This window comes from Myotis daubentonii, chromosome 1 (assembly GCF_963259705.1).
Source record: "Myotis daubentonii chromosome 1, mMyoDau2.1, whole genome shotgun sequence".
Lineage (NCBI taxonomy): Eukaryota > Metazoa > Chordata > Mammalia > Chiroptera > Vespertilionidae > Myotis > Myotis daubentonii.
The window spans coordinates 71739381-71765169 of NC_081840.1; the positions used below are offsets into that span (position 1 = coordinate 71739381).

The following is a 25789-nucleotide window of genomic DNA, read 5'->3' on the forward strand; positions in this document are numbered from 1 at the left end:
ATGATCTTAAATATAAGGTAGTTTAAATTCCCTTGTTAGATTATTTTAATGAAATTCTTAAGTTAGCTATTAGCATGCTATATATAAAATATGATAGTGCTATTTTAAAACATTAAACATTTCATTTAAGGATAAAAATATTAAACTACTATAGGTTTACGGGCATCCTATGTAAAAATCCCACAAATATACAGGGTGTCCCCCAAAAATGTATACATACTTTAACAGCTGATAGCTCAGTTTTTAAAATGAAATGAAACATATTTTGATAAACATCGCCTTTATAATTATTCAAAGTGTGTTGTATACATTTTTTGGGACACCCTATATTTGCTAGTTTATATGGGATATAAGCCTATATGTCCTTTAGATTTAATTGTTTATATGGGATAGAAACCAAAAGCCTTTAGATTTAAATGTTGTGGTTGGTCATTGGCACTTCATCATTGCAGAATAACATTAGATTATTAACTCTTGGGAAGCTTCTCAATGCCAAATTTAGTTTTAAATATGTCATCATTGGGTCTCTGATGGAGATCATCTTTACATAGGATTCCCTGAAGGAATTGCCTATAGGCAAATGCTCTATAAATATTTGAACTTTTAAAGTGAGAAAGCAACAACAACAACAACAACAACAACAAAGTTTAAAAAAATAAAGTGGAAAGCGCAATGTGCATGTATGTTTGGGCGCAAATAATCATCTACCTGACATTAGAATTTTTAGCTAATTTTGTATAAGGTTTTCTTGTTGACATGAACCCACCCCAGGAGCAAAATCTGATTATTACTGTAAAATCAGAAAATTATTCAAGGTTAAATTTATTATATTTACTTCAAAGTTTAATATAATTCACATCATCACATACCAAAATAAGTTGTACCATTAAAGTACTTTTTAAAATAGTAACATATTCACTACTTAGGAAAACACATTTAAAAATATACTAAATTGCATTTATAATCCAATAATAAATACATTATTTCAATAAATAACATTATTCTTATTTGCTGTTTAGTTCCTTTTAGAGCAGCGGTTCTCAACCTGTTGGTCGCGACCCCTTTGGGAGTCGAACGACCCTTTCACAGGGGTCGTCTAAGACCATTGGAAAACACATATATAATTACATATTGTTTTTGTGATTAACCACTATGCTTTAATTATGTTCAATTTGTAACAATGAAAATACATCCTCATATCAGATATTTACATTACAATTCATAACAGTAGCAAAATTACAGTTAGGAAGTAAGTAGCAACAAAAATAATTTTATGGTTGGGGGTCACCACAACATGAGGAACTATATTAAAGGGTCGCGGCATTAGGAAAGTTGAGAACCACTGTTTTAGAGGAAGGACCTAGTACTGTAATTATAGAGTCCAACTAAAACGATAATTTTCTTTTCAGTTAGAATTATAAGCCTTAAAATTGTTAAGCTATTTGTTTAAACAAGCTGTTACCACTCTTGCATAGATTTGAAATTGTGGAGCTTTCTAAGGGACAGTGTATGACCATTAATGTGAGCCATGCAGAGGTCAAAAGGAGCATGCATTAAGGAACCCTGTAGTATGAAACAGAGCAGAAAGCCCTGGAGAATGCTGGAAACAGCTAAATTAAGTCACCTCTTGGTGACCAGTTTGAATTTCATCTTGTAACCCTATGATAATTTTTTAGCTGCTCTTTGGTGAACTCTGAAATGTGTAGAAGTCTTGGAGAAGCATTAACCTAAGATTTAACACAGTATTTTAAGCACTGTTAGTCCCTGATTGACTCCCATTGTCAAAGGGTTTCCTGAAAGGTATACATTGCTGCCTGTAGCAGTTAGGAAAGCAAAACCACTTCCTCTGCACTTCAGATAATTCTTAACTAGAGCAGTGACTTCCAAGGGTCTGTATTAAGCTTTTAAATGTATTGAGAATGAAAACTTCAAGATATAATGATCCTATATCCTTATGTGGGTAGTAAATTTGAAATTCTGTTGGAAACTTTAATTTGTGAGCGTTTCTGATATTTAGCTGCTTATATTTGTGTAGAATTGGCCCAGTTTTCCTCCTGTCACAGGTGTACTTACTGAAAAGTTGCAGTTGATAAATAGGAATGAGAATCTTGCAGCAGTTGAATACATTATCTGATCATAGTACTTGAAGGGAAGAATAAAGATGACAGGGTATTAATTTAAAATTTTCTTTGTCAGAGCGTTTGGGACTCCTGTTCTGCTTTATAAATGGATTCTTCATAGCTACTGCCCATTATGTATTTCAAAGATAATTTTCTATTCTTTTCAGATGTGGTTTCTTTCTTACAGTTGTTACTCATACACCAGTTTATAACATAGCTTTCTTCTATAGTTAAGCAATCTTAATTGGGAATCAAAGAATGCTTTGAAAATCATAATATGCTATAAAAAGTTAAAGAGTTTTCCAGCCTCTATCTTATAGTGGTAGGAGCTTTTAAATCCTCTTACTAAAAAACCAGGCCCTCATATTATGTATTATTTTAATAATAATGTTACAAATGACTATTGGTGCTCAGTGTCACAGGTTACTATCCCAGATTTTTTAAATTGGAGAAATTGAATCATTTTAGGCACTAGATGGAACTGTGTAGGCAATTGATCTTGAATTCATATTCACTTTCCTTTATCAAACCATTGAATATTTGGTTTATTTATTATAATTTTTTAGGTATCCTAGATGTAGTGTTGTGATAATTAACTCTTTTTCAATATAATTTCTCTGAGTATCTAGTTTTATGAATGCCACTTCTCTAATGCAATGCATATTTTTATTATCTTCATGTAGGTTTATTTATATATGCATGTGTGTGTTCGTATGAGTGTATGGGTAAAAAATATCCCTAGACTTTTCTCTAAATAACATTTTTTCCTTTAGAATTTTAGAGTAATTTGAATGTTGAATACACTGTTTCTTTCTAGACAGACATTATAATGGTGGTAAGCAGTTCTGTTTAGTTATAGGCTTATCAGTAACCTTTACACATAATGTGATATTGTCTGAATGTCTTATTTTGTTCAGTTTTCCCTGGCACTGATGAAGCCTACGGCTGCTGTTTCTTAGAGTTACTGATAATTTTTTATCTGATTAACTGACACATTTAGTTGAAATCAGACACAGCCCTTAGGCTGGGCATGGATTTAATTTAAAAAGTATCAAAGGTTTGCTCTGTGTGCTATTTAATCATCGTGTTTATCAGGCAAAGAAAAATTACCGGAAGGACCATAGGGAGAGGGTTATCTTAAGGAGCAGTAGCTTGGGAAATTGATAATAGCTACAAGGTAATTTGCTGCTAACTTTTAGATTCATTAATATAACATTTCCCGCTAATAATTACAGTACATGTAATGTACTAATTAAATTGAAAACATTATCACTAATTTTCTTTTTGCTGAACCCTAAGATGGCTAGATTAGAAGTGAGAATGTGAAATTGAAGAAAACCTATGTAGTCACACCAATTTAAACAATTGGTTAGTTGGCCAGTTAAAACATTTTAGAGATAGAAAAATGAAACGACTATGCATGTTCAGAAAAACTCATTTTAGGCTGTGACAAGGAAATGAAAGTTCTAAATGAATGAAATCACCATGTACTGTAATTTTATAAAATATTACACTGGTCTGACCTGTAAAAGTAATACATCTACAGGAACTAATGTGTCACTACCATCCATGTGTATGATGGCACTACTCTAATGAATGAATATGCTGGGTTGATGGAATACATTGAGCTATTGGGCCTTTGCAGTACCTTTGTTTATTATATATCTCTTAACATTTTCATAATGTGATTCGTTTTTTTTCTTGGAAAAATATTTCATGCTCTGTAATAAAGCACAATAACTCCAGGTTAATATTTAAGAGAAAATCTATTCCCAACCCTGCCATGATCTTTTTACAACAAAAGACTTAAAAAGGATTTATTTAAATTTTTATGTAATTCAGACAATAAATGTTATACTTTGATATGTAGTTATTATATAATTGTGTATTTTAATCTAGCAGTAAGCCTCTAGGGTTTTTTCTTACTTTCATTAATGATATGCATAGGGTATAATAAAAACTAAAATAATATAATCATTTCAGCTTATATGAAAAACAAAACCTATAATTAAGAAGTCTTATGTTTTAGTTATAATAAACTACTATACCACTTCTAAATGTCTTTTGTCACAACTCACAATGTATTTTTTTATTTGGTTTGGTTTGGTTTTTGAAAGCCTTAGATTGTGTTCATTCTTAGAACAGAGTTTAGTAGTTTCCATGGAAGGGAAGATACTAAAAAATTGAAAAGCTTTCATAACTGGAAATGTGGATAGTCTTTTGCAACCTATATTTCATAGATTATTTTTCTTAACACTTAGTGTTCTTTGTTATATAATGAATTTTTGAACACTAAGTAAATGCATTGAGATTTCTCTGTAATACACATTGTTACTGGCAAGTGTAATTCAATCTGAAGTCAGTCTCTCTTATACCTGATTAATCATAGGACCTTATTTTAAAGATTTTTTCACCTTTAAGTAATACCATAGGATGGATCTTGAAGACTTTGTAATTGTAAAATTTAATGTAATTTATTTTTTCTTCTGTACATTGAATATAGTGTAGTACCAATAAATTAAAATAATCAAATTGAAAAAGGATCTTGTGTTGTGTGGACTTTCAGAAAAATTAAGATTTTTAGATTGTGTTTAAATGATAGTGTTACAATTTTCTGTTATTTCAGAATTAAAGATTATTCCTAGTTCTTTTATGTACTATTTTTTTTTATATAATCTCCTTTAGAAAAAGTGAGGCTGTGTTTCATTTATTTGATTTAACCCAGCAGGACTTAATCACAGTGTACCTTCTCAGATCATCTGTTATTACATCATACTCACTTCAGACATGACCATATTTATTAATCTCAACAGCTCAGTATCAGAACAATAGACACAGGAAGAAGTCTAAACCTCTTATTTACCAATGAGGGAACTGAGATCCAGAGAAGTTAGAAATCTTGGCTAAAGACCCATACTTAGTGATTATCAGAAATATAGACCCTATGAGATACTATTTCTATCATGGGAACTCAGTCACTTAGGAATATTTACTACCTTTATAAATCATTTAATAGTGTTTAAAAGAGCTATATATTTTTAAGCTCTTAAAAAATATTAATAAGCCTTCTCTTGTCCCAAATCTTTGCTTTTCATTTCCTCTAGGTACCGTCTGTAGCCACTTATGGCAGTGTTTTCTTTTATAAAAATTTATTTTGCTTTTTTATTTACTGTTTTGTATTATTAATTCTCTATTCATATATCTTTTATCCAGCAACATGAAAGCCCCTTAAGTGTAGAGACTGTGGCTTATATTGCTTTTTAATATTCTTCACATTTTTTTGTTTTTGTTTATGTTGTTACTATTATTATTTTTACTCTGCCACTTTCATCCTCTTCTTGACTGTTTTTTATACAGTATTTTTTTTCTACATTAGCTTCAGGTTCCCCTGTGCTTTATGCCTAGCAATTAATGATGTTAAAATGTTAACAATCTTCAATAAAAAATGTTTAAAAAGAAAGAAAAAAGGAAAATAAATAAGTAAAATGTTAACAATACAACTCTAGCAAAATACAAAATTCTTCAAAGCAACATTGCAATTCTGTTTCTTTAGCAACTGCATCAATAAAGTTTGCTTTTCTGTATTTCACCACACAATATCAAAGACTTCACCTAAGAAATATATAATTAAACTTAATCAATGTGTCCCCAGTAACATGGCTGTCTCTTTAATTGCAGCCAGCCGGATGTTATCTTATGCTTAGTCTGGAAAGACCTTGGCAAGTTTGGAATGTTAGCTCCGATTAGTTTCTCCAGTTTTATGATTTCTGAAGGTCTTCCATTTCAGAAAGAGTTCAGAGAAATTAAATAAACATTCATATCTATAGCTTCTGAAATCATTACTGATCTTTGGGTTTATTTCTAGATCTGCCCTAGAGCTGATATGTGGCCCTGAAACTACAAAATCACACCAGCGATCTCTTGGATGTGTGTGCAGTTTAATATATGGAAATAAGACCTATAAAAGACCATCTTCATATTTTTTTCAACTCTCACTCTATCCTATCTCTATTCTATACAATATTTAACATCACAGCTGGAACCCAGATAACTGCATTTAGATTAAATATATTTTACTATTTCTGCTGATGTTGTGCTTCATTATTCAGATGTGGGGATGAAGCCTGTATAGAGATAAAATCAAGGATGGTGGTAGCTGTTTAAGTTTTTTGTGTGTTTTTTTTCAATTCTTCCACATGTGGTGGTTTGCAGGTAGCATGAGGGGCAGTATTCTAATTAGTCCCTTCATAGACCTGGGCCTTTATGTCATAACTTTTGATATCAAAGATCTTCTGAATGAAGACATTTCATGCATTTACTACTTTTCAATGCACGTATGGAACTGATATTCATTAGATAATGCTGGCTTATTGATGACTAATATTAAAATATTCTTTATTTTAATTCTGTACATTTACAAAGTATTCCAATGTGGTTTGAAACAAGCACTATTTGGCTGGTGGTAAGCATTCTTTTTTCTCAGGAATGCTAAAATGAATAACTAAAAGATGATCTACCAAGAAAAATTGGCAAATAGATTTGTGTTTTGACTAAATTAGCTTAACCATGTGCAGGCCATCAACAGATTAACCTTAAAAGAATTCTCTGCCTTGAAACTTTGATTTTATGGCTCTGGGTATTTTTTAATTTTATTTTTAGTTTATCGAGAGCAAAGAAGAGTTAAGAATGTAATTGGTCCTCAGTATTTGCTTCTCCTTTGTGCAATTCCATATGTTTATGTGTTAACATTTTGCTAGAGTTTTAAACCTAGTTGTAACAGCACTTCAGGCGATAAGATTATAGATCAGGACTAATTGGAATTTTACCCTTGAATTTTTCTCTCTTAGAGAGAGGGAAAACTTGGTTGATAAATCAGTTTCCTGCCAAATTTGTTAATGGCAAAGATTTAGAAGAGTTTGCTATTGATGTTGCTGTTAATTTTATCTACTGATTGAATAGTCAATGCATTTACCTGCTTTAACATTTTAAATATTCTAAATGTTCATGAGAACCTCTTATTTTTAGCAACAAGTTGGAGTGACCTGTGGATCTACTACTTGCAATGGGCAGTCTTATGGGACTGAGCCATTAACCTGTAGGATCTGATGCTATCTCCAGGTAGATACCGTCAGAATTAAGTTGTAGGACACTAGCTGATGTTGCAGTATTGCTTGGTATGGGCAAACCCCCTCACAGGTCTGGTGTCAGAGTGTTGTGTGGTAGTAGTGTGAGAGTGAAGGTGAAACACAGGAGGAGCTGGGTTTTTCCTAACACAGTAATTAAGTTATTTCCGATTTAGGCTTTTATTTTCATTTCCTTAATGAAAGGAATACATAACTGAATGTTGAGAGACCTGAGTCCTTGTCTTGATAATGATACCTCTGATTTATTTGGTCAACTTATGAAAACTCACAGCCCTTGCTTCATCGGTAAGATGGCACCATGGTTTTTTCATACCCAGGATTATTACCAGAATTCAAGTAAAAATGAGACACTCCTATTAGTTTAGTAATCTATGTGGCAATTACTAATTAGTGTACATAGTTTGAAACCAAAACATCTTAAAGGCTGCTCCTTTTTAAAAAAAAATTTTTACCAGGAACATTTTTGGGAAACTTGGGGGGAAAAACAACTTTCAATTAGACATCTGTGTGTTTTTTAATTTATAGGGGTGACATTGGTTAATAAAATTATATAGGTTTCTGGTGTACCATAGTAACACATCATCTGTATATTGTGTTGTGAGTTCACCACCCCAAGTCAAGTCTTCTTCCATCCACCCTTTACCCTCCTTTACCTCCCCCATTCCCTTTCCCTCTGGAAATCTCCATACTGTTATCTTTGTCTATGACTTTTTCTTCCTCTTTTTTTTTTTCTTCATCCCTTCACCTTTTCACCCAGTCCCCCAACTCTCCTCCCCTCTGACAGCGGTCAGTCTGTTCTCTGTATCTATGAGTCTGTTTCTATTTTGTTCATTAGATTCCACATATAAGTGAAATTGTATGATATTTGTCTTTCTCTGACTGGCTTATTTCAATTAGCATAATACTCTCCAGGTCAAATTTGGTTTAGGATGACTAGCAATTTTTAAATTTCTCCATTGAGGTTGGGACACACTGTGTAGCAAACAGCTGATTTATTCAAAACTGGGAGTGACATACTGTGGCAACTAAGATGGAGACTCAAAATAATACATCCTTTGTTTTAAATGTAAATAAATAGCAAATGATTATGATTCTTTGCAATTTATTTGTCATTTAATTTTTAGCCTTAACAACTATTTAACTGAGAGAGCTCACAAAGGGCGAAAATAATGCTACAAATTATGAAAACGCTGTCTTGATTCACAGTTTAATGGAAGAACTCCAGATGGTCATCAATTTTCCATTTTAAAATGTTTTATATTTAGTGATGTTAGAAAAAACAAAAGCCTTTTTTAACAAATCAAAAACATTTTAGTTAGATCCCTGAATATGTGGAAATTCTAAGTGTCATTTTCAGTATTATTTCATATAAAATAGTATTCATTTCTGTTTTTTTATGAACCTGGATTTGTATAATCCTGCTAAAGTGAAAAATGTCTTCCAGCAATGTTGTTGCAAATAAAAGGGTTTTCTCCTTATTTTAAAGGGAAAAACACTTAGTGTTTTACTGGCCATATAAATTTCATGTTTTGTTATCCAAGTCCTAGACCATCGTTGGCATTCACAAATGTTTCTTATTTAATAATGTCATGTTGCCAGAAGTCCAAATATTGCCACTCAGAACTATATAATGCAAGTGTGCTTCTTTAATGAATGGTTCATATTATAAATGTTAGAATGCCTTTCAGATGAAAAACACTTTAAATTCAGTAGATCATTTTTTTTTCTCTCAACAGGCAAGAACTCATTAATGGAATAATACTGGTAACTGAAGCATTTTTCAAAGAAAATAATATCCCCAATAAATGCAAGCTGCATATCTTCTCATCTTTAGAATAAGTAGGCCTAGATTTAATTTGTAAAAAAGGACAGCTTCTTTTTAATTTATCTTGGCTTTGTGAACAAATGAATATTGAGCATACAAATCTAATTTGGGTCTACCTTTAAACCCTCCTTCTAAACTTGTAATGATTACTATTACCATATGGCTGAATGCTTTCATCATCCAATCTCTGTGTTGGGAGCCTTTTAACTGTGATATGGTAGAGCTTTGCATTTGGATGAGAATGATACATCAGGTACATTTCATAGTAGAAATCCATTTCTATCCTCTTGTTTCTATGTTCCTGGTACTTTCAGGTACTGATTTTAAGAGTAGTCATTATGCAGGCTTTAGGACTAGGTTATAAACTCAGATTGACAGTTCTAGTTCATACTTCTTTTGGTGATAAGAATAGGACTAATATCCCTTAATTTATTAGTTGTTTAATATGGAAGGTTCAATCACACAACCAGATACCAAAGGGATATAGATGATTAGGATTATGTGGACTTGTTAGCTAATAAATTACATATATTATTTTTTCCTAGTGCCTGAGATGGAAACAAGCTTAAATGTTTGAGGAACAACAAGAAGTCCAATGTGGATAATTGGAGTGAACGGAGAGGATCATAGCAGGTGGTGGTGTCAGAGAAGTTGGCAGGGTCCGGGTCATATAGAACCTTGTGTTATCTACAAGGAGCTTGGATGTTACTTTGAAGTAGTATGCAAAGCCATTGGAGGATTTTCAATCAGGGAGCTACATGTTTTGGTTTATATTTTGAAAGAGCAGTGGTTAATCTGTGGAGATAAACTGTAGTAAAGAAGAGTGAACTCAGGAGGCCAGTTAGGAAACTATTGTAGTAGTCCATTTGACAAGTGATGGTGGGTAAGACTAGAGTGGTGATGGTGGGGGAGATGAGAAGCCATTGGGTTCTGGATATTCTTGGAAGATGAGGCTAATAGAACAATTCTTTAATAGATCTTAGATTATAATGGAAGGAGAAATCATGGATGATTATAAGATTTGGGGCATAAACAACAATATATTTGCAGTGCCATTTCCTAAGATGAAGAACAATATGGAAGGATCGCGGGGTGGGTGCGGAGTATGTGCCTGAATCAAGAGTTTGTTTTGAATCTGTTCAAGTTTGAGATACTTAGTAGACACTCACATGATCATTAGAGCTGACGTTTGGATTCTGGCTTTCAGAGAGAAGCAGGAGTTACTAACTTATGGATAATATTTAGAACCATGATGAAGCACTGTCTATTATTGTAGCCAGAGAAAGGAAGAGAGCTGAGCTCTGGGCACTTTAAACATGGGTTCAGAAGAGAATAGGTTATGAGGAAATGGAGAAAAATATATAAACTCTTTTGAAGTGTTCTACTTTAATAGGTAGAAATAGTGGTACCTGGAAGAGGACATAAGTTTTCAGCAGCTATGACAGCGTATTCTATAATGATGAACATGAAGCAGGAGTAAAAATCGATGGTGCGGGGGGGGGGGGAAATCTAGTCCTTAAACTGTCCAGATGGATTGGGTTCCTGATAAAGAGACACTCAGGCAGGGTCAGTTTACCCATTTTCATAAGAAGCAGCAAAATCTAGGGATACAGATGTTGATTGATTGAGAGTTGAGAGTCCTTAGTGAAACCTTTCAGGCTTTTGTTTTTCTTTCCTAAATGTTTATAATGGTTTTCCCAAAGGAACAATTCACTTATGTATTCTGGATGATTATGCTTTTATTTACTTACTAGAGGCCCGGTGCACGAATTTGTTAATGGGTGGGGTCTGGCCCGCCCGCCCTGATGGGATGCGGGAGGTTGGCCAACCAGCCTTGCCCCTGATCTTGGGGTGTGGGGGGTCAGTTGGGGGAAGGGGCCACAGGCAGTTGGCAAGCTAGCCCCAACCCCTGATTGAACTCCCAGTCAAACTCCTGGTCGAGGGGACAATTTGTATATTAGGCTATTATTACATAGGATTTTTGTATTCAAAACCTAGAAGTAAAGATATAAATTTTCTGTCATTCTAAGTAGTTAGCAAGTTGTTCAATATCATTTTTATGTAGAGAATCTTTTCGCACCAGTTTTTACTATCAAATTTATCATGTACCATATTCCTATATACACTTAGGTTTCTGTGTACATTCTGTTCTGTTTCATTGATTTGACTATTCCTGGGTCAGCATCTCACTGTTTTAATTATAGCATTTTCAAAATATGTTTAAATACCTGTTAGTGCATGTCTAATCCTTGTCTTTTCAAGTTGGAAGATAATAGTGAGCTTCTTAGAATGTTCATTTGTATGTTTCATACAGTGTGCATTTGTATGTTACAAATCTACACTGGACTCTTGAGGCAGAGAGGATTGTGGTTTCACTCAGCATGTCTTTTCTTTCGATGCAAACTATATTGTGCTTTGGCAACTCTTCTTTATAATTTGTAGGATAGGCTTCTCCCTAACCTCATTGTAAATAAAAATTTATTCTTTTTAAAATATTATTATTATTGTTTAAACCAGCGGTTCTCAACCTGTGGGTCCTGCCCCCCTTTGGTGGTTGAACGACCCTTTCACAGGGGTCGCCTAAGACCATCCTGCATACCAGATGTTTACATTACAATTCATAACAATAGCAACATTACAGTTATGAAGTAGCAACGAAAATAATTTTATGGTTGGGTCACAGCATGAGGAACTGTATTTAAAGGGCCAGAAAGTTGAGAACCACTGGTTTAAACTATTACAGATATCCCCATTCCTCCTACCATACCGTCTTTCCTCTGGACATCACCACATTGTTGTCTGTGTCTATGGGTTGTCCATATATGTTTGTTGTAATTCCTTTTACCTTCTTTCTGTGTAGGTTTTTTATTTTTTCCCCTCATGCCCTTGGTTTCAGCAAAGGAAGATTTGTGAATGTAGATACCTATATTTCCTAGAGTTAGTTTTTATTTGTCTCTAAAATGTAGCCTTGGGCAGGGATTGGTCCTTCTCTGTTAATTTTGCTAGGTCTCCCTAAGATTCAGGTCTGTCTCCTTCTAGCAACATTTTCTCCTAGGATAGAATGATTATTTATTGCATTTCATTTGTTTTTTGTTCTTCTTTAACAATATTAATTGCAGTTGTTGGGTTTCTGCTCTCCCTTACCCGTATTTTATCTGTCTACAAAATTTCATCTTTTTTATTGTTTCTTCTGTTATTTGAGCAAGTGTCTTGATTGTATCTGCCACCTTGCAATTTTGTTCTTCTGTGTTACAGATTCTGGATCTTTACTACTTTCCATGCCAAAATTATTTTTGTGATTGTGTTTTCTTTACAGTCTTTTTAAAAGTCTAGTTCTCTTGTTATTTTTGCTTACCTTTTCAGATTATTTTCTTTTAAACTTTTATTTTATTTGTTTTTTAAACTCTATTTTGTACACACAATAGTTTCTAAAACTTCACTTTTTTTCTTGTGATAATTTTTCCCCAAAATTATTTCCCTATATGATAAGTCCTATGTTTTCTCCCCTCTCCCTGCAACACAGCAGCTTTTGGGAGGCAAATGGGTGGGGGTTTTTTCTGCTTACCCAAATTGGTATTAGTGGAGCTGTGCATAAGTTTTAGGTTTAATAGGCACTAGCATCTGTCCAGGAAAGGTATAGGTACTTTTCATGGTTATTATCAAGCTTCTAGACCTGAAATTTCTTTATAGCCCTTTCCTCTTCTCCAGAAACGTATTAACTAAAGTTATTTTATGTCTTTGTTTTTCCCTGTAAACCAGCGGTTCTCAACCTGTGGGTCATGACCCCTTTGGGGGTCAAACGACCCTTTCACAGGGGTCGTCTAAGACCACCGGAAGACACATATATAATTAGATATTGTTTTTGTGATTAATCACTATGCTTTAATTATGTTCAATTTATAACAATGAAAATACATCCTCATATCAGATATTTACATTACGATTCATAACAGTAGCAAAACAGTTATGAAGTAGCAACAGAAATAATTTTATGGTTGGGGGTCACCACAACATGAGGAACTGTAATAAAGGGTCGCGGCATTAGGAAGTTTGAGAACCACTGCTGTAAACTAACTTATAATTCAAAAGTGTTTTATCTAGGATATTCAAATGCTGGAATCTTGTGGAAGAAATAAAGCTATGCAGAACTGAATAATTTCTCCAAGAATACTATTTTCCTTTTTTTAATGTAAATTTTTAGAAATTTCCTGTTGTATATTCTTTTTTAAAAAAATATATTTTATTGATTTTTTACAGAGAGGAAGGGAGAAGGTTAGAGAGTTAGAAACATCGATGAGCGAGAAACATCAATCAGCTGCCTCCTGCACGCCCCCTACTGGTATTGTACCCACAGCCAAGGTACATGCCCTTGACCGGAATTGAACCTGGGACCCTTGAGTCCGCAGGCCGACGCTCTATCCACTTAGCCAAACCGGTTAGGGCCCTGTTGTATATTCTTGGTTAAAAACAAAAATCAAGAAAAACAAGGTTATGTAAAGTAAAAAGTGTAAGTTCCTTTCCCTGTTTCTCATTCTTCACTCAGTCCAGCTTTGTAAGGCGAGTCGTTACTTAGTGCACCATGCATTATTTCAGGAAGAAGAGTTCGTCTTTCTTTCCCTAAGAAAGAAAAAGTTCATGAGAACTGAATTCCTCGCATTGTCTTTAAAAGGCCAAAGGTTTGGCTTTATTTATACATGTTTAGCATGTGCATACATGTGCCTGCCTATCAACATTACCAGTTTTAAATAAATCAGCTGTTTTCTACCGAATGCGTCCCAATCTCAATGGAGAAACTTACAGATTGCTGAGATTCTTCCACATTAACAATTAAAATGTATTCTAAGAAGCATAGTTGACTATCGGTATTCAGCCCTTGGATTCTTAAACAGAGTGTTGATATATTGGCTCTTTCTGAATAAATCTTTGGTATAACTATCATTTTGCATATAAGTAGGTGTAGAAGTAGTGGTAATAATGAAGCTGTGTTTGTGCCAATTTGTGAGTATGTGTTTACTTTTGCAAGTACCTTCTCTATTGTTAGGTTTGGCCACATAAGTCAGATAACTGCTGGGCCTACCCTCTCATCAGACTTGCAGGTGTGTTTTACATTAACAGAGATTGGGGATGCAGTTATTTTTATGTAAATTGTACCTCAGTAGAGCTTTTTTTTTTTTTTTTTTTTTTTTTTTTAACAAATCCCATAGGGAGAGGTTTTTTGTTTTTTTTTAATTAAATCTTTATTGTTCAGATTATTACATTTGTTCCTCTTTTTTTTCCCCCCCATAACTCCCCTCCTCCCAGTTCCCGCCCCACCCTCCGCCCTCACTCCCCACCCACTGTCCTCATCCATAGGTGCACGATTTTTGTCCAGTCTCTTCCCACATCTCCCACACCCCTTTCCCCCCCAAGAATAGTCAGTCCATTCCCTTTCTATGTCCCTGATTCTATTATAATCAACAGTTCATTCTGTTCATCAGATTATTTATTCACTTGATTCTTAGATTCACTTGTTGATAGATGCATATTTGTTGTTCATAATTTGTATCTTTACCTTTTTCTTCCTCTTCCTCTTCTTAAAGGATACCTTTCAGCATTTCATATAATCCTGGTTTGGTGGTGATGAACTCCTTTAGCTTTTCCTTATCTGTGAAGCTCTTTATCTGACCTTCAATTCTGAATGATAGCTTTGCTGGATAAAGTAATCTTGGTTGTAGGTTCTTGGTATTCATCACTTTGAATATTTCTTGCCACTCCCTTCTGGCCTGCAAAGTTTCTGTTGAGAAATCAGCTGACAGTCGTATGGGTATTCCCTTGTAGGTAACTGAGTTTCTTTCTCTTGCTGTTTTTAAGATTCTCTCTTTATCTTTTGCTCTTGGCATTTTAATTATGATGTGTCTTGGTGTGGTCCTCTTTGGATTCCTTTTGTTTGGGGTTCTCCGCGCTTCCTGGACCTGTAAGTCTATTTCTTTCACCAGGTGGGGGAAGTTTTCTGTCATTATTTCTTCAAATAGGTTTTCTTTTTTTTTTCTTTTTTTTTAAATATATTTTATTGATTTTTTACAGAGAGGAAGGGAGAGAGATAGAGAGTTAGAAACATCGATGAGAGAGAAACATCGATTAGCTGCCTCTTGCACATGTCCTACTGGGGATGTGCCCGCAACCCAGGCACATGCCCTTGACCGGAATCGAACCTGGGACCTTTCAGTCCGCAGGCTGACGCTCTATCCACTGAGCCAAACCGGTTTCGGCCAAATAGGTTTTCAATATCTTGCTCTCTCTCATCTTCTGGCACCCCTATAATTCAGATGTTGGTACGCTTGAAGCTGTCCCAGAGGCTCCTTACACTATCCTCGCATTTTTGGATTCTTTTTTCATTTTGCTTTTCCGGTTGGGTGTTTTTTGCTTCCTCGCATTTCAAATCATTGACTTGATTCTTGCGCTCCTCTGGTCTGCTGTCAGGAGTCTGTATAATATTCGTTATTTCAGTCCGTGTATGCTTAATTTCTAGTTGGTTCCCCAATATAACATCGAGGGTCTCATTAGTTTTCTTGTAGATCTCATTAAGTTTATCGGCGGCTTCTAAACAGTTCTTGAGAGACCTTAAAAGTGTGGTTCTGAACTCTATATCTTCCATTGACAATTTTGTCCTGTTTCTTTGTCTCCGCATTTTGTTATGCTTCCTTGGTGCACCCCCTAGTGGTCTTTGTTCGCAGTCTTATAGTTAAACCTTGATTGTTGTAGCTAATACCAGGGAGGGTTTGACCTCCAGGCCAAGTGGCTATGAGAATCAGCTGTGTCAGCAGTGAGAGAACTTCTGTCCTCTAGGGAGGTGTGCCGGGAGCCGGTCCATCCTTGCTGTTTCAAGGGACCTGGCATATATGGCATACGGTTCTTAATATGTTTGCTCACCTTCTTGGCGCTGTGTTTTAACCAAAGTCACCTCTCCGAGAAAGGTTGAATCCCCAGGTAGGGATTTTCCCCTGAAGTTAGGGAGGGAATAAAACCCCTCAAGTAAGTGCCAGGCGGGTAATTAATCCCTTTAACTACGAACAATCATGCTTAAACTACATAATCTTTTCTCCCTGGAATGGAGATAAGAAACGCCCTAACCTTTGTAATAGAGATTGATAGGATTGAATCAACTGGTATAAATACAGTTGTAACAAGACAGAAAGACTCAGAACTCAGGAGACAGAATTCAGAAGACAGAGCCTACACGGAGCCTAGAGACAGAAGAACTTCGCTGGAGAGAGCATGCCGGAGGATCCTGGAGAGGGACTGGCCTCGGAGCCTAGAGACAGAGCCTAGCGGGAGAACATGGCAAGGGATCCTGGACTGAACCTGACTACAGAGATTGGCAGGAGAACCTGACTGGAACCTGGACACTGAACCTGACTGGAGAGCCTGGACAGAACCTGGCTGGAGAACCTAGCGAGGGAACATGGCTACAGAACCTCGCTGGAAATCCGAAGCAGAGCCTCTCTGGAGATCCGGGCTAGAGATCCTGGCTAGGTTGCTGATCAACTGAACGCTGCCTCTGTGACATTCCTTCTTCGCTGACTCCGTCCACACCTTTGGGGAACCCCTGAACCCGCTGGGGTTGGACCCCGGCATATGGCGAACCCCTGGAACAGGATTCCCCTAGGTAAGCCCCCCTCCCCCATTGAGAACCCCCACACTCGGGACGGATCAGACTCCACCATAGGAAGAGGGTGGATAGTCTTCGCCGACTCCGTCCACACCTTTGGGAATCCCTGGAACAGGATTCCCTTAGGTAAGCCCCCCCCCCCTTGAAAACCCCCACACTCGGGACGGATAGGACTCCACCAGGGTGCTACAGACCCCCCTATAGAGGATAAATAGGGTAAGAAGGTGGATAGTACAGAACTTAGATTGAGAAGATGTGCCATACTGAGTCCAAAGAAAGAAGACTCTGTATTGATCTTTAGATTAAGAAGATGTGCCATACTGAGTCTAAAGAAAAAAAGACTCTGTATTGATCTTTTAAACATATATGCTTGCTAGCAGAGGAATTAAGGTTACTCCCAGTCAGACAGAACATTTTATACAAGAAATACGTCCATGCTTTTCTGAGGAAGGAAAGGTGCTGGAAAGGTAAATGTAGAGGCATGGGAGAAGGTAGGCCCAAGGAGCCTTATCCTTAACCCCACTGCAGCCTTTCTACCCTGGGAAAGTGCAGGATTGGCAAGCTCTCCCTGGGATGATAGATCAGGACTCAGGTAATAGCAGAAAGCGCCAATCCTACTCTTAAAATGGATACAAGAGAGCATTTCAGGTTTTTCTTTTTAATGCTTGCTTTTAAAAAATAAAAAAGGGGGAATTTGCCGGGAGCCGGTCCATCCTTGCTGTTTCAAGGGACCTGGCATATATGGCATACGGTTCTTAATATGTTTGCTCACCTTCTTGGCGCTGTGTTTTAACCAAAGTCACCTCTCCGAGAAAGGTTGAATCCCCAGGTAGGGATTTTCCCCTGAAGTTAGGGAGGGAATAAAACCCCTCAAGTAAGTGCCAGGCGGGTAATTAATCCCTTTAACTACGAACAATCATGCTTAAACTACATAATCTTTTCTCCCTGGAATGGAGATAAGAAACGCCCTAACCTTTGTAATAGAGATTGATAGGATTGAATCAACTGGTATAAATACAGTTGTAACAAGACAGAAAGACTCAGAACTCAGGAGACAGAATTCAGAAGACAGAGCCTACACGGAGCCTAGAGACAGAAGAACTTCGCTGGAGAGAGCATGCCGGAGGATCCTGGAGAGGGACTGGCCTCGGAGCCTAGAGACAGAGCCTAGCGGGAGAACATGGCAAGGGATCCTGGACTGAACCTGACTACAGAGATTGGCAGGAGAACCTGACTGGAACCTGGACACTGAACCTGACTGGAGAGCCTGGACAGAACCTGGCTGGAGAACCTAGCGAGGGAACATGGCTACAGAACCTCGCTGGAAATCCGAAGCAGAACCTCTCTGGAGATCCGGGCTAGAGATCCTGGCTAGGTTGCTGATCAACTGAACGCTGCCTCTGTGACATTCCTTCTTCGCTGACTCCGTCCACACCTTTGGGGAACCCCTGAACCCGCTGGGGTTGGACCCCGGCAGAGGTGCTAATCTAGCCTTTGCCTGAGGCTATCCGGCAAATGCCTCTGTGCAGGGCTTGGGCAGGGCGGGTCGCACAGAATCAACAGGGTGGGCTGGAGAGAGCAGTTATGGCGGCTCTCAGTCCTGTCCCCAGGGGCTCTGCCTCTCTGAGTCCCAGCACCTGCTGCAAAGCTCGGAGAGAAAGCTGCACTCGCTCTGACTGAAGCCAGACTGTCCCGCTTCTCCCGATTGAGTCTGGGCTCCTAAAGATTCGCCTGTATCTGGAGCTCAGAGTCTGCGACTCCCTCCCGATTGAAAACGCCAACCGTGCCCTCCGCCGCCAGCCCGCTCCGCGCACTCTGCACCTCAGAATTTGACTTCAGCACTGCGCCTCCTCTGAGTGTCCCTATGCGTTTCTCTTTCCTCCTAGTTGTAGGACTTCCACTCAGCCAGCGTTCCTGTGGTTCTGGGTGATATCCGATCCGTCTTTTAGTTTCACTTTTGAAGTAGTTGTTCAAAGCAGCAAACTCCGGCGTTAACCTATGCCGCCATCTTGGTTCTCCCCCATAGGGAGAGGTTCTTGATTGCCTTCAGGTTGCAGGGCATGTTTCAGAATAGTTTGACCTCAACTTTTCTAGACTTTGTCTCTTCCACTTCTGATATGTGCTTTTCAACTACCCTAATCTGCTGACCATCGCTGTGTGCTAAGCCCCATATTTTGTTGCTTTGGCGAATATTCTTCACTCTTACGGAACTGTATTAGGGTTCTCTAGAGAAACAGATGGATTGGACATTAAAAATATATTAAAGGAGAGTTATTATAAAGGATTGACACCTCTGATTACAGAGACTGTATCCCATGATCAGCCATATGCAAACTGACCTGAAGGCAAGAATACTGATGGTGTAGTTCCAAACCCAAAAGACTGAGAAAAAGGGGAGCCAGTGAAGGAAATCCCAGTCCAAGTCCAAATGCCCAGGAACCAGGATTGCTAGTGTCAGAGGTCAAGAGAAGATGGGTTTTCCAGCTTAAGCAGAGAGCATATTTGCCCTTCTTCTGCCTTTTTGTTCTATTCAGGCCTCAACCATTTGGATGACAACCCCCCACACTGATTAGAGCTATCTTTTTAAAAAATATTTTTATTGATTTCATAGAGGAAGGGAGAGGGAGAGGGAGAGAGAAACATCAATGAGGAGAATCATTGATTGGCTGCCCCCTGCATGCCTCACACTGCAGATCGAGCCCACAACCCAGGCATGTACCCTTGGCCAGAATCAAATCTGGAACCCTTTAGTCTGTAGGCTGACACACTATCCACTGAGCCAAACCAGCTAGGGCTGATTAGGGCTATCTTTACTCAGTTTACCAATTTATATCCTACTTTGTGCCACAAAACATTCTCACAGAATAATATTTCACTAGATATCTGGGCATCACTTAGCCAGTCCTGTTGATCTGTAAAATTAACCATCACAGTTTAGTAGGCTGATGTTGAGAAGTGATCATGAGCAAGCCTATCAAGTTAGGCCTTTAATCCATAAAGCTTGTGGTGGTGTTGCTCAGTAGTAGTTAGAAGTAGAATTAGTTGTAATAATGAAGGTTTTGGTAGTGATAGAAGAAAATATTTACTGATTGCTTACTAGGTACTGGACACTTATTTATCTGAATTATTTTACTCAGTCGTCACAATAACCCTAGAAAAAGGGAACTATTATTATCCTCACTTTATGGATAAGGAAAATGAAACACACAGAAATTACATAACTTATTACATAACTTATTCAAAATCACAGAACTTATCAGTGGTAGGATTGGATTTCTAATAGGTTGTAGTAACCATTATTGGTGAACAAGTCATTAGTTAAATCTGTATTTAAATGATGGGCTCCTCCGCAAACTCTTGGCTGCCCTAACATCAGCTCTGCCTTGCACCATGGTTATTAAGTATCTGCGGATCAAGATTAGACAGGTAGAGTACAAGGCTCACAACATTTGATATTAACTAGTTTTTCTAAGTTATTTTGTACATTTTTCAGTACCAAAACCAAACGAGACTATTAGCTTTATCCCTGTTTCTTGCAGTGTCCCACAGGGAAGAGGACTAGTCTATCTAAGGGATAAACAATTGGACACATTTTGGTTTTTCCTCATTGAGAATTTTAACCCTCTTTTGTATTATTGCTACTATATATATATATATATATATATATATATATATATATATATATATATATATATATTTTACTGATTTTTTACAGAGAGGAAGGGAGAGGGATAGAGAGTTAGAAACATCAGTGAGAGAGAAACATTGATCAGCTGCCTCCTGCACACCTCCTACTGGAGATGTGCCCGCAACCAAGGTACATGCCCTTGACCAGAATCAAACCTGGGACCTTTCAGTCTGCAGGCCGATGCTCTATCCACTGAACCAAACCAGTTAGGGCTGCTACAATATTTTTTAAACATATTTATTTTTAGTTGCTTTATTTAACTTTCAGGTCAGATTTCTTTATACTATTATTTTTCAAAGATGTTCACAGTAAAAAAATAATGATCTCTGTTTAGACCTACTTTTGAAGAACAGTCAGAATTCAGCTGGGTATATGATTCTAGAGCTGATTTGTTAGGTATTATCAAATAGAAAATAAAAGAGATGGAAGTGGAAGAGGATTTCAGAGAATGCATGTAGACTAAGAAGAATTAAATAATTATTATTTTAGTGTTGCAGTGAGCATTAAATGAGAACCATAGAATGTTAGCACATTTTAAATGGATAATAAATGCCAATTTTTATTTTAAAAGTGACATGGCTTAGTTAAAAACACAGTGGCTCTTATCTATGTTTCCATGATCTATAGAGATACACACACAAACACACACACACACGCAATACTTAGTACTTTATATTTTTTGTGGCAGAACTGAAATTTAGATCTCTCAATAACACTGTTCACTACTCTGTGATCTATGCCATATTTGCATTTAATGAGGAGCATTATGCCTTGAATTTTTCTAATGAATACAATGACTTTTATAAAAAGAAAATGGCTAGGAAGGTTAGAGAAAGGTTATAAGCAAATGTTCTCACAAAGTTGCTGAAATAGGAAAGTAAAGGAAATAGCTCTTTTCCTGGACACTTTATCTAATAGAATCATTTTATTTTGGGGAGGATTGACAGATATTTCTCAATCATTTTGGAGGGGAAATTTTAAATTGACTTTATCTCCAAAGACATGAGAGATTCCTGTTTTGCATTTTTGTTTATTTATTATAGCACCCTTTTAGGACACACTGGGTTGTTTCAGTATGTCTTGAAATATTACATTTGTTTTTATGTGAAACACTATTATTTTTCTTTGTAGGTTTCCCAAGTTTGGAAAGACGAGAGTATTAATAATGAAGTCATGTCTCTGAAGTAGTTTCTTCTGTACCTCATATGCTAGGATGGATTTTATTTTATGCCTATTCAGAGAATTTCTATTTAGTTTGTTATTAGTAATTACCCCCCAGTCAATTTCTTCAACTCTATTTTCTAGATAATAGTTCCCTAGTTTATACCTGTATTGTGTATTATTCTTCCCTAAGTGTATTGTGTTATACTTTTTTACATTAAATCTCATCTTAGACCTGTCCTTCCAAATTCCCAAGTTGTCCATATCCATCCATGTACTTGATTGATCTTCCTTTCTTTTCTGTTTCATCCATCCTAGGTTTGTATCATCTGCAAACTTGATCATATTAGAATTTACATTCTCCTCCAGGTCATTAATGAGCATGTTGGATAGACTAGTCCTCTTCCCTGTGGGTTGCTGCTGGATATACTACTGAATATCCTTAGTTGTAACTCTATTGATCATAATTCATTGCTTTCTTCCCATCATATATATTTTTATCCACTGTTCTATTCTGTTGTCTAGGCAATGGCTATACCACCTCTGCTTCCCGGGTGCTCCTCTTTTTGTCAATCATCTTTTTCTAAGATACAAATACAAATCATTGTGTTCCCTCATCTACTTATGCCATTGTTTGTTTTTAAAGACAATCTGGGAAAATACTGTCCTTAAATAGAAATTTCTCAAAAAAATTTCCATCAAACATCAGTGAGTCTTTACAAGTATGTTAAGTGAGAAAACATTTTGGAAGTTTTTTGCATATTAAAGCTGCCTTAGTCTTTACCTTTTCCATCAAAAATGGTGTGTAAGTAAAAAGAATAATTTCTCCCCAGCTGAGAGGATAACTTAAATGTATGTATTTTTTTTCCTTAATGTGGATTGCATTTTCAGTAAGTTATTCTCCTTCAAGGTGGTTTTCCAAACGAGACACACTTCATTTATAATTTTCAGATCATGATGCAGAATCACATGTTTATTTTTCATGTTATATTTTTTCTTTATTTTTCAGGAAAAAGAAGAAGTGGAAGGGATATCAGTAGGCGCTATTCTTTCTGACTATCAGCGTGTTCGAGTAGAAAATGTGTAAGAGAACATTAGTTGTCCTGTATTTATATATGCATTTACTTTAAGAATGTGAGTAAATAAAACATACAATTTTATCCAGATAATAAATAAATATGATATCCTATATGCCCATGGAACTGTCTGTTTACCTGAGTAACAAAAGTTGCACTTTTATTTTTGTTCTATTCTTATATTACACGTGGATAAAACTCTAACTTACTTACCATAAGGAAAAAAATACATTATTTATAATAAAAATTGAGGCAAAGCTTTTTAAAGTAAAAAGTATTATTTTTAATTTTTTCTCATTTAAATCAGTACACTCTTTTAATCTCTTTTAACTCCTTATCATTTGTAATAAAATTCAGGAGCTTATAGAGGAATGCAGTAATATCTTAAAGACAAAAAAAAAAAAAAGGAAGCTTATTAAGGACTCTGCCCTTCTTTGGTCCTTAGGATTCAGTTCTTGGCCAAAAGTATTCATGATTGAAATACTTCTATATAAAGCCATTCAACTTTCAAGGAGTTTTCAGGTTGTTGTTCCCCACTCTTTCCCACTCCTAAGGAATGTAGCACTAGTAAATCACTGTCTGTATGTATAAATACCAAAACAGTTCATTTCATTAACCTATTAAAAAAACATTTAAGGTCAAATGATAATATGGATTATTTAATGTTTGGCAAAAGTATTACAAATGAATTTATTTTTTTCATTTTTAATTTATTTGAATAATCAAAATATCATATAGTGGCTTTACATATAATTATATTAGCAAAAAAAGAAAATGTGGACTCCAGTATCTTGGGCAAAACTTAGCCTCTAAATAAATAATTTTGACACTCAAAAGGGTAAATAGAAATAAGATAAAGAATGTATATATGTAATGGTTTCGTATTCTTGACAAAGAAATCTTTATATTGACTCTCATTAAAAACTTGTATATTAATGGACTTGAACACTTAAGTCTAAATTTTTATTTTATTTGTTTTCTCTAATTCCACAGTGAATTTAAGTCAGTTAAAAATACAGATTTTAAAAAGTAAATGATAGGAATGCAAGGCAAAGCATAGCTAAAGGTGTAATTTGGAAGTTTTCCTTACCTTCTTCCTGCCTACGTTTAAGAACTGATTTATAGATAGAGCTGAATTCTATATCCCTTAAGCCATACATAGAAATAATATTATTCTCTGCAGCAGAGGACCTAAAAATACACCTCTCCCAAGAAGACATACAAGCAGTCAATAGATATATGAAAAGATGTTCAACCTCACTGGCAATCAGGGAAATGCAAATTAAAACTACAATGAGATACCACCTTATACCTGTCAGAGTGGCCATTATCAACAAGACAAGCAATAACAAGTGATGGAGAGGTTTTGGAAAAAAGGGAACCCTCGTTCACTGCTGGTGGGAATGCAGACTGGTACAACCACTATGGAAAGCAGTCTGGCAGTTCCTCAAAAAAATTAAGAATAGAGCTACTCTGGATCTCCAGAGGGCGCCAGATGCCGGGGTCCAACCCCAGCAGGTCCAGGGGTTCCCAAAGGCGTAGATGGAGTCGGCGAAGAAGGAATGACACGGAGACAGCGTTCAGTTGATCAGCAGCCTAGCCAGGATCTCTAGCCCGGATCTCCAGCCAAGTTCTAGTCTGGATCTCCAGAGAGGTTCTGCTGTTTATTGTCTTGTTACATCCGTATTTATACCAGTTGATTTTAATCCTGTCAATTTCTATTACAAAGGTTAGGGCGTTTCTTATCTCCATTCCAGGGAGTAAAGATTATGTAGCTTAAGCATGATTGTTTGTAGTTAAATTGATTAACTACCCGCCTGGCACTTAGTTAAGGAGTTTCATCCCCTCCCTAACTTCAGGGAAAAATCCCTATCTGGGGAAACAACCTTTCTCGGAGAGGTGACCTTGGTTAAAACACACAGTGCTAAGGGGAGCAAACATATTAAGAACAATATGCTATATACGCCAGGTCCCTTGAAACATATGCTGTGCAGATGTTTCTATCCTACAGCGACTGTGTCAAGCAGCAAGGATGGACTGGCTTCCGGCAAGCTACCATATGACCCACCAATTTCACTCCTTGGTATATACCCGAAAAACGCAAAATCATTTATATGCAAAGACATATGCTTCCCAATGTTCATTGCAGCATGATTCACGGTTGTCAAAACATGGAAATATCCAAAGTGCCTTGCGATAGAGTACTGGATAAAGAGGATGGGGTACATATACACAATGGAATATTACTCAGCCATAAGAAAGGATTAAATAGCATCATTTACAACAACATGGATGGACCTTGAGAACATTATGCCAAGTGAAATAAATCAGACAGAAAAAACTAATAACCATACGATTTCACTCATATGTGGGATATAAAACTGAAACTTAGGAACACAAACAGCACTGTGGTGGTTGGGGGGAGAAGGGAGTCCTACTATGGGGTGACAGAAGACTTGACTTTGGGTGGTGGGCACATGGTGCTGTTACATATTTTGTAACTTAGAAATCCACACATGAAACCTATATGTTCATGTTGACCCATGTCACCCCAATAAAATTTAATAAAAAAAAAAGAAAGAATATTACTCTCTGAAGTTTTTGGGCCATCCTCTCTGAGAATTATTTAGTTTACAAATCTGTGTTTTTCTGTTTTTCTTAATATATTTTTATTGATTTCAGAGAGGGAGAGAAAGAGAGAGATAGAAACATCAATGATGAGAGAGAACCATTGATTGGCTGCCTCCTGCACGCCCCCGACTGGGGACTGGGGATCAAGCTTGCAACCCCAGCATGTGTCCTTGACTGGAATCGAACTGGAACCCTTCAGTCCGCAGGCTGACACTCTATCCACTGAGCCAAAACAAAAATCTTTGTTTTTTAATAAGTTCAAATCCACGTGGTTTAATGGGTAACCAAACTGTAGATAGTGCTGACATCTATTGATGAAAGTCAAAAAGCTCAATGAAAATGTGCTAATGATTAGGGGGCTATATGGAAGAAGGGCCCATAGTATTCTAATGGATAGAGGAAATATTTTTCTCAAAATGCAGTCTCAGGAACACTTAAACACATGATTAAAATGCCCAGACTTTATAATATGAAGCATATCTGCAATAATTTTATT

The 25789-nt window shown here is 36.5% G+C and overlaps 1 protein-coding gene across 1 annotated transcript in view; it reads left to right on the forward strand.

Annotated features, from left to right (window-relative positions):
- Window positions 1-25789, forward strand: part of DPH6 (diphthamine biosynthesis 6) — a 187314-nt gene that overhangs the window by 81573 nt on the left and 79952 nt on the right. The window contains exon 4 of the mRNA XM_059705354.1: window positions 22596-22669. Coding sequence (XP_059561337.1) covers window positions 22596-22669 — 74 coding nt within the window. The remainder of the gene's footprint in view (window positions 1-22595; window positions 22670-25789) is intronic.